The sequence below is a fragment of the Anneissia japonica genome, unplaced genomic scaffold, assembly GCF_011630105.1.
Source record: "Anneissia japonica isolate Jap-2015-1 unplaced genomic scaffold, ASM1163010v1 scaffold5148_len95523_cov101, whole genome shotgun sequence".
NCBI classification, from domain to species: domain Eukaryota; kingdom Metazoa; phylum Echinodermata; class Crinoidea; order Comatulida; family Comatulidae; genus Anneissia; species Anneissia japonica.
Window position 1 is genome coordinate 83,959 of NW_022684332.1, and position 10,827 is coordinate 94,785.

The 10,827-nt window shown below is 36.9% G+C and overlaps 1 protein-coding gene and 1 long non-coding RNA gene across 2 annotated transcripts in view; both read right to left on the reverse strand.

The window, feature by feature from the left end:
- The window catches only part of LOC117104811, a 7,003-nt gene extending 2,439 nt beyond the window's left edge, over positions 1-4,564 (reverse strand). The window contains exons 1-2 of the long non-coding RNA XR_004444827.1: positions 4,446-4,564; positions 1,287-1,391 (exon numbers count right to left, since the gene is read on the reverse strand). This is a non-coding gene — a long non-coding RNA (uncharacterized LOC117104811). The remainder of the gene's footprint in view (positions 1-1,286; positions 1,392-4,445) is intronic.
- Positions 4,565-8,801: 4,237 nt separating this feature from the next.
- On the reverse strand, positions 8,802-10,334 carry LOC117104841. Its single transcript, XM_033245681.1, has 2 exons — positions 10,301-10,334; positions 8,802-9,487 (listed from the first exon to the last, which is right to left on the reverse strand). The coding sequence occupies exons 1-2, from the start codon at positions 10,332-10,334 to the stop codon at positions 8,802-8,804; spliced, it is 720 nt and encodes a 239-aa protein (XP_033101572.1).
- Positions 10,335-10,827: the final 493 nt, after the last annotated feature.

The window sequence follows — 10,827 nt, forward strand, 5'->3', positions numbered from 1 at the left end:
TTCTCTTTCATATATTTGACTTCTTTTTACATTTTGATGACGTCATCATGGTTAAAAAAAATTGGTTTTTTTTTTTACCCCCTCATTTCTCTTTCTTCAAAACGTTGATGACCCCATATAATCTTAACCATTCGTCATTTCCAAATCATATTAGGTGAACATAAGCTTCAGGTCAAGGTTGAATTTTATGTACTTTAATTTTCTGTTCGCGCCTTTAAGCGTGCACATACGCGTGCGTCAACTTTTATATATGCATAAAACCATGAATATTTTTAATCAGTTATAGCTCCTTAGGATGAAAGGTGACCCCCTATTTTTATTACATAATCTGAAACACATGAGTTGTAGATACGATTTTTTACTTCATAATGGCTGATCGGACATTGTGACGTCATCATATTGCCATTTGAATTAAAAAACTGAATTTTTATTTATGATGCCATTATGTTTAGACTCGTCGTTTGAACGTATCTCGCTTATTCTTGATTGATTGTCTCCCACCTGTGAGTATGTTATAGCTAAATCAATTCTCTTGAAAACGTGTCCATTTATTTTTCATTTTGATCACGTCAACATGGTCAAAAAGAATGAATTTTTGGAGCCCTTTTATCTCTCTCTCTTAAAAGATTTAAACAATAGAGCAGAGTGAGGCCGGCAGACTGTATTTCGACGCTATCAGACTATATATATATAGGTTATGTGAAGGGAAAGTTTGTGTGGCATTACCAACTAACAGGCGGTTTTAAATACACTTGACAATGTTTAATTTCGTGTGATATTACTGTACACGCACACATGGTGATGTGCGTGTCTGTTAACATTAGAAAATTCTCGATATTACTATTCAGATAGTTTAAAGAACGTTTCGGGTCATTTTTAGCATTTCAAAACTTTCCATAATTTACCCGCCGTACGTTCATTTCCACGCACACAGCATATATGATATTAAAGCTGGAATTCATGTTTTGTTACATACTTTGTGTTCCTGACACATTATTCATATCAGGAGTCACTCTTTGTGCTATTACCGTGCTCACGGGCGTCAAGACGTACGTGTACACATGCGGAAATCTTTTAAAATGCTCAAAATTCTTCTTTTAAAAAAAAAATAATTACAGCATATTTTAGCATATTATGACACTTTTCAATCAGCACCGCGTGATCTTAATGAGGGTCAAATTTCGGCGGATCACCTAACCGATCGTCCTCAGTGACGAGTTCAAATCTAGTTATTATATTTAGCTCAATACGTTACTTTCACATTATTTATCACTGTAAAAACTTACATATATTGCAAGTTGGTCCAACAAAACCAGGCATACACTGACAGTTCTCGATTCCGTAATCCGGGACACAGACTCCGCCGTTCAAGCAGTCAATATTGCAAGTTTCTTCAATTAGAAATTAAACATTAATTAGTGACATACACTTTTTGTATTAAAATAACATCATTGCTCATCACAATACTAATTGTATAAAATTATTATTGTTATGAAAATCGCATTTGTCTTTATAAATACATTGATTATGTAAGAGATAGATTATTGTCGGTGCTTTTGAGCCAGCTTAATACTAAGATTTTTGAAAATTGATGTAGGAATATAATAGTAGTTCTATCTATACATATGTTTAAATTATATAAACGCATGATGATGACTATTATATACAGTTTAGAGATCAAGGAACATAATATGATGTACATACATAGAAACAATATATATTTATCTGGCATATACCTGATATACCATGCCTATATCAAGTATAGAAGAAGTTACAACACTCAAACCATGAAGCAGCCAAATGCTTAAAACATCATAAAAATGAAGGATGAGAAGTGCATTAAAGATTTCGAAGAAGCATTCAATCAAAAGTATGAACAACTAGAATTGATCAATGAAAATACATAACAGATATGGTACCATCTGAGAGCAGTGATGTATAACTTAGCACTAGAAAGCTTTGGAAAGAAAGCAAGACGTGATGAAGAATGGTTTCAAACCTATTCACCTCAGCTCGAACCTTTGATCAATGCAAAGAGGCATGCCTATACCAACTATAACAGGCATGCAACTTGCCAGAACCTTCAAATACTATTACAAGGCAAAGTGTGACCTGCAAAGAGCTTCTCGGCATTATGCTAACTTATATTGGACAAACATATGTGAAGGAATAAAGATAGCTGCTTATAACGGAGATGCAAGGAACATGTATGAGGGTATTTGAAAAGCGCTTGGACCAAGGATAGTGAAAGTATCACCATTGAAAGCCTCCGATGGATCCATGCATGATAGACAAGTTCAGTCAACTGGAAAGATGGGAAGAACACTACATGGACATTTATTCCAGGGATGCTCCAATCGACAAATGAGTGCTTTAGATTAAATACCTCGCCTCGAGCAAATGCACCATCTTGACTCAGAGCCTGATATTGAAGAATTCAGCCGGGCTATAGACTCCTTGTCTAACAACCAGCACCAGGGACAGATGGTATACTGTACCATCAAAGGGGTGCAGGTCAACTCGGCCACAAGTCAACTCGGCCACAGTCAACTCGGCCACAAGTCAACTCGGCCACAAGTCAATTCGGCCACAAATCAACTCGGCCACAAAAAGTTCGGCTACAGCCAACTCGGCCACAAGTCAACTCGGCCACAAGTCGACTCGGCCACAAGTTATCTAATGTAGATCCCTGTAGTTTTTGCATCCTTTTTCTTCAATATAATGATTAAAATAAAGTACAGTATATTTTAGCAAAACAGGACCACCACACTACCAACAGAGATTTGAATGCTATTGCCTTTGAATTAAAAAGAGTTATTTATTAATGTGTTCGTCTTCTGTTTACTCACAACATTCTACTTCAACAATAATATTAAACAATAATAACGACAATAAATTAATAATATTTACTTTAATAATACTAATTAGTCATTATGACGACAATAAAGGTGATAACAACAATAACAACATTAATAGTAATATTTATTTTAACAATACTAATAGTAATAATACTAGTATGGTAATAATAACAATATTATTTAAATATCAATTTTAATAACAACTTAGTGATAATAATGATATTGAAGGTACTAATACTAATAATACAACAATAATAAATTAAAGATGTTTATTTTTATAATAGTAATAGTTAGTAATAATAATAATAATGATACTTAAATACTAGGCTTACTTAGTAATAATAGGGTAATAATATTGATAATAAAGGTGACAACAACAACAACAACAACAATAATATTATTAATAATAATAATATGAGAAAAATACCAATAAAACACCAATAACAATAACTTTTAAATTACTATTATTAAAATAATAATACTAAGACTAATAAATAATAATAATAATAATAATAATAATAAATCGAAAATTATTTATTATTTATATGGTACTGTAATACAATACCGTATATAATGGTAATGCTAAGACTAATAATTAATATTAAAACTAACGGTAATAAAAACAACAATAACAACAATGACAACAATAATAACAGCAATAATAATAACAATAAGTATAGTAATACTTAAAGAATTAGTATTTTATACTTGATGAATTTCTCCTTCAAATTGTAGTACCAGTAAATGACTTGTGGCCGAGTTGACCTGTGGCCGAGTTGATTTGTGGCCGAGTTGACTTGTGGCCGAGTTGACTGTAGCCAAACTTTTTGTGGCCGAGTTGACTTGTGGCCGAGTTGACTTGCGGCCGAGTTGACTTGTGGCCAAGTTAACTTGTGGCCGAGTTGACTGTGGCCGAGTTGACTTGTGGCCGAGTTGGATCGAATTCATCGGAACTATTGAAAGAGCTAAAAATGCTCTGATACTACCTTTATTCAATCTACCAGGTAATACAGTGCTGAAGGACAGGAGACATTCCACAAGATATGAGAGATGCTCTTATTGTTAATATCTATAAGAACAAGGATCGATCAGACTGTAACAATTACAGAGGAATCTCACTCTTGAATATAACTGGAAAAGCAATCGCAAAGGTCATAGCACAATGATTACAACATGTTGCTGAGCGCATATACCCAGAATCCCAGTGCGGTTTTCGTGCAAAAAGATCCACTAATGACATGATATTTTCCTTGAGACAACTACAGGAGAAGTGTAGAGAACAAAGAAAACCGCTATATATTGCCTTTGTGGATCTTACAAAGGCCTTTGATATGGTGAATAGGGAAGGCCTCTGGATGATTCTTGAAAAAATTGGTTTTCCTCCCAAGCTCGACCTTCGGTCAATTATTTATAGATAGGCTTTCATAGTATATGCATGGATATATAAAATCAGAACAAAACGTATCCAAGGGTTTTAACATCAGAAACGGATGCAAGCAGGGAGACGTTCTTGCTCCTATGTTATTTGGAATGTACTTTGCTGTGATTTTACAGTATGCATTCAAAGAACTGAGGGAGGGTATTTACCTGCACACACGTTCTTGAACAGGAAAACTCTTCAACCTTTCAAGACTGAAGTCTAAAACCAAAATTTCTACAGTCCTTGTTAGAGAACTGTTGTTTGCCGAAGATTCAGGACTCCAATAGTGGACTGCAACAACTGATCACTTGCTTAAAAAATGCATGTGGATAATTCTCCTTGATCGTCAACTTAAAGAAGACAGTGATAATGTCACAAGGGCCTGTTAGATCCACCACCAATAAGGATGAATGACCATACTTGGAGGAACAATATCACGTAATCTTTCTGTTGACGCAGGGTTCCCGGAACGGCGCCCTCAGCGGCGAGTGCGAAGCACAACTCAGGGTCAAAAGTGGAACGTGAAATTTGGATATTATATGGTTTTGTAGTCAGATTTGCGAGAAAAACTTCAGCCGTATTTCTCGACTGAGATGTCAGTAGGAGCTGTAATTTGTATGGCAAGGAGATTGACCAACCCTTCATTCATATTAAAGGAATTTACACCCAGAAACTTTGTAGTTATTAATATTTTGGTTATAATAGAAAATATTCATTTTTTGGTGACGTCAGACTCACATTAGTTAGCATGCATACGTCATAAGCTAGATACGTCACCTTTTCCTGGTAAGGCAAACTTTCCCGGCGTGCCTTTTTCATGGATAAACAAACACCACTGCTTTGCACATGGATGCCTTGCCCAAGCCAGGGCTACAAGAGGCGCATTGTTAGCATTTTTAGTGTAAGTGTACGATGAGATGATAAAAATACACCACACTAATTTATATGTAGAACTGTACAATTTATTCCAAGTGAAAAGCGTATTTACAAAAACACTTGAGAAACAAGTTGATGAGAAACAAGTTGATGATATATACAAATTGATAGAAAGCGAAAGTAATGTGTACTCAGGGAGGACAAACTGAGGAGTGTCTGTAAAAGTACAAATGTATGTGATATAGCATCACCTTTCATACCATCTGACCAATGGATTAGTAATTGCCTGTCCTTATCAAGTACCTGGGTAACTCATCAACATTCCCAAATGATGTGTGATCCAGGGTTGCCAGATAGTCGACAGGCTTCACGGCCAAACACACGCCATCTCACGGCCAAATTCGGCCAAACTTTTTTTCAATATCGGCCAAAATTCGGCCAGATTTTAATCCGATTAGAAAAGACAGTTATGTGGGTACATATTCATTTGAAATACTGCAAAAATTACAGGAAAATCAGGGGCCGTTCGTTTGAAATTGAAGACATTCAAATAATATACACAGAACAATGTTAAACTTCTTTTAATTAATCTATCACCATAAAATACGGTACATGCCCAGCTACATCATAATATTAATTTAATAAATACTTTTTATCTAAACTTTCTAAATTCGCCTCTGAATGTTATTGTCGCAGTACTTAAAGTAATAAATCAATGTTGCTATCAGAATTATCGTCTTCATTCTCATATGCAACCGAACTCCAGAGTCTCTGCAAAACTTGCTTGAAATTGGAGGTGCCATCGGACCCGGATAAGCACGTCGAGCATTTATATATGGCGCTCTACATAAAGAACACTGCAGCACCTAGGGCTATACAATTCAAGTGGGCAATAATAAATCAATTAAGTACAGTATTTAATTATATTCAAAAGAAATTCAAAAGAGATAGAACCTCCACTAGAATGGAACAAAGACACACAGTATGGTACAAACTTGCATTGAACTTCATAAAAAATATGTATTTCATCCGAACAATTTAAATTATTAAATGTAACTTATCTTTTAAATAAACTCTCTTACCTCACATCAGCTAAAGGGGGAACATAGATTAAGTGTTTAGTGCAAACAAAGGTACATGATTCAGGGGCGGATCCATGATTTGAAAGAGGGGGGTTCAAAACGTTTCCAAAAATACCCAAAATGAAAGGGGGTCCGGGGGTCCTCACCATGGAAAATTTTCCCTTGAATCCGCCACTGTATTGGGAATCCTTTAACGCTCAGGTGACCTAGGGTTTTAAAACAAATACCGTATAGGCCTATACTCACGTATAAACGAGGCTTAAAATAGCAAACTACGATCGAAAAAAGGGGGTCGTCTTATACGCAGGCCATTCAGATTTTAGATTTTTATATTTATATTCATGTTCGTCTTATGTGCGGATGTTAGTCTTATGTGCGGATCGCCCGTAAATCTGGTTTTCTACTAGATGAATTTATTCACGCGAATCCAAAGCGTCGGCTTATGCACATGCGCATTCACATTCCTATCGGAGTTTTTGAGAAGCGAAAAAATGCGCAACCAATCAGAGCTCAGGAAGCGAGCCGACTCTTTGATTCGCGCGAATAAATTCGCTTAGTGAAAAACCAGCTTAACACGCGAACTTACTACTGCAATGAAGCAACCAAATGTTGTATCAATGAAAGCAATTTTAAATATGGGAAAATACGATTTTGGTGGTGAAGATTTAAAAACTCATAAAATGGTATTATTTGGAAGATTACCCTTGCATTTGGCTCCATTTATCCAGCTAGACGCAGTATACAGGACCACAAAAAATTAGGAATTCCGACCATGAAACAGGGAGTCGTCTTATACGCCAGACATACAAATATCAACCAAAAATCTTCTAAAACTCGGGGGTCGTCTTATACACGGGTCACCTTATAGGACGAGTGTATACGGTATTATTACGGAACCCCTGCGGAAGTTCGGGTTCCCGTCACATTTTAAACGGTTGGTTGTAACAATAAACTCGCAAGACTGCTCGCGGCTACTAGATTCTACAAGTGCGTGGTTGGCTGGGTTGTTTTGGTCGGAAAAGAGAAATGTTCTCTGTGAATTGATTCTCGAACGAGATAAAGAAAGCTCCCTAATGACTCAAGCAACTGTATACCATTTTTATATTTTTAATAAAACCAATTTCTTCTAATTTCAAATACGTTTTCCCCTGATTTTGTGATAATTCGTTATCACGCAAGTGCTAAATGCGTGACACAATTCAACCCTGGCCATCAGGTGCAAGCTCGGTGGTCTAAAGGCATGATGCCAGGCTAGTGATCTGGAGAATGTGGGTTCGAGTCCCACTGGAGAAAAACTTGCAAATATATTTTGAAAGTGTTTTCACACGCACTGAGTATTCAGTACATTTTCACGACAGGTTGGGCAAAATTACACATATAGACCCCCCTAATTGATTCTCCTGGCGTAAATCCAGGTATTGTATATTCCATCACGATAATAACAATTACCATTCAATAATAGAACAGTCATCGACCTACTTGCAGTGAAGTGAATCTAAAATGTATTCATGAAGTTATGAAGATCTGAAGTGTTTAAAAACGTACACAATAATAGTTGAACCAACTTTAAAAAATCACAAATACAATGTGCGTGACGATGTTTTATTGCTTTAGAAATGTGATTTCAAAAAGTGTATTAGTGAATCACGCACTGAGTATTCAATACATTTTCACGACAGGTTGGGCAAAATACATATAGGCCCTAATTGATTCTCCTGACGCAAATCCAGGTAGTCTATTCCATCACGATGATAACAATTACCATTCAATAATAGAACAGTCATCGACCTACTTGCAGTGAACTTAATCTAAAATGTATTTATGAAGTTATGATGATCTGAAGTGTTTGAAAACGTACACAATAATAGTTGAACCAACTTTAAAATACTGTACCACAAACACAAAATGTGCGTGACGATATTGTATTGCTTTAGAAATGCGATTTCAAAAAGTATATTAGTCCATCGTATACGTAAGGGCTTGTATCGTTGTTTTTTTTTTACTTGCAGCGTTTGGGAAATAGGTAGGCCTAATAGGTAAATTGTAATGAATATAATCAATAACTATAGCCTCTAAAACCTAATATTATTGAAGGGTCTTTTTAAAGTTTGAATAGGATTTTTTTTAAGTTAAATTTTTAGATCATTATACCTATTGAATGAGCCCCCAATAGCCCCGGGCCCCAGTGCTGTGCACTGACTGCACTGCCCATACCTACGCCCTACCTGAGTATTATTAATTAGTGGTTACATTTAGCCGCGTTTAAGTTATAATCATGTCGCCTGTTTTTACGTTCATGTCGAGTTGGTGGAACAACGCTAACTTCTGCCCCAGTGTCGATGAGGAAGCGTTGGTTAGAAAACTTGTTCGTGATAAAGAAAAGGCGACTTACAGGATGGCCAGCAACGTTCGTCGCTTTTAGTTGTTGACGTTGGCGTTTCCCGAACACGGTGGAAGACATTTGCGTGCATTATCACCAAATTTCAAATGGTACCAACAAAGTGATGGCGTCTTATCATCGGCTGATCGTGAAGAGCGATTGCGCGATGAAGAGCGATTGCGACCTTATGATCGACTGTGATTTCGGCTTCCGCTTCTGGGTCGAGATCGTTGATCCGCTTGCCAAGATTCAAATTTTTGGGTCAATTGTTGAATCTGCAATTGAAGTGTGTGAATTGTGGCAGATTGTGAGGGCAGTTCCTCTGGGTGGACGGAAGAAACATTCGACGGTGGCACAGATATTGGGGAGGTGGCAGATACCTCCAATATTTTGTCGGCAAGTGTAGTTAGGCCTGGCATATCTAGCTCATCTTTTGCAGAAGCCAAAATTAACAGAACATTGGCTGGAAGACGACTTAAGAACAATTGCTTCATAATTGTTGGTTCAAGGGTTCGGTCGCCGAGCAGTTCCAACATCCTGCGATATAATTGGGAGGGTTTTCGATCTCCTAACTCCTCCTCTGTCAAAATTTGTCGGAGACGCTTTTGATCGGAGTCAGATGTCCGTTTTATTAATGCCTCCTTTAATTGTACGTACCTATTGTCCTGTGGCGGGTAAAGTAGGAGATCGCGCACTTCTTGGGCTATCTCCGGTTGCAAGGAGCCCACCAAATACGCGTACTTCATAGCGTCCACCGTGATATGCCTGGCTGTAAACTGTGCCTCAACCTGTGTGAACCATAATGTTGGATCATTGGGCCAGTAGGGTGGAAGTTTCAGAGAAACTGATGATATTGCAGGCGGTGCAGCATCTAAAGCAGATACGACAGGTTGTTGCTGTTGAACTTATTGCTGTTGTCCTTCCATTATTAACTTGATGCAAAGAGTGTGCACTGAAACGTCGGAGGTCACCACTTTAGTGTAAGTGTACGATAAGATGATAAAAATACACCACACTAATTTATATGTAGAACTGTACAATTTATTCCAAGTGAAAAGCGTATTTACAAAAACACTTGAGAAACAAGTTGATGATATATACAAATTGATAGAAAGCGAAAGTAATGTGTACTCAGGGAGGACAAACTGAGGAGTGTCTGTAAAAGTACAAATGTATGTGATATAGCATCACCTTTCATACCATCTGACCAATAATGATTAGTAATTGCCTGTCCTTGTCCAGGTGTTCATGTAACATTGACATAATTGTTAGCTAACCAGTTGTGTGTATTTCTTTGTGAAAATGAGTACCGCGGCGTACTCATTTTCACAAAGCATTTGCATCCCCTCTTGGAAAGAGGGATTCGAAATAATTGTCTCCATAATTAAATTAATCACCGTAATCTAGCTTACACTTATGAATTTAGGGAGCACTTAAAATGTACTCCGAACTTTATTCATTCATTAGGCCTACATAATAGTTTCATATTGCTGTACTATATACTCCAACATCACTGGCGCATGGTAACAACCAACTGACTGCAGACCATTTCCGGTCACACATTACTCTCCATAACACAGCACCCCCTAGTTACGTCACCTCTGGATGAAGAACTGAATACACCTATAGGGAAGGCTGCGACAACATTTGGTAGACATTACATGGCTTGGACATGTAGGCCTACATCTCTTGCCTGATGGACGGTTACCAAAAGACATCATGTATGTTGAACTGACTTCAGGCACAAGATCTTTAGGACGACCCAAGCTACGTTTCAAAGACATATGCAAGCAGGACCTCCACACCTTCAACATAGATCCTACTACATGGGAAGTATTAGCAGAGAAGCGAGGAACATGGAGAAGAACATTACATGAAGGTGCTAAATTCTTAAAAGAAGAAGCAAAACGAGGAAAAAATCTTGAACTAACGACCAAGTTTACCATGATTATCTGTGCGAGAAGTGCCAAAGGAGATGTAAATCTAGAATAGGTCTAATCAGTCAAGAAAGGAAATGTCTCAAGACAAATTAAATAAATAATCTATACATTAAAGGAAAATAAACACTATGAATAAATTAATATTAATTATTAATTATAAATAGTAAAACAATGCTTCAAACATACACAAAACACATACAACATTCATTGTGTCTGATGTGGATGCATCTTTGCCATCATCTGTCACAGATGGAAGGTGTCATAATATATA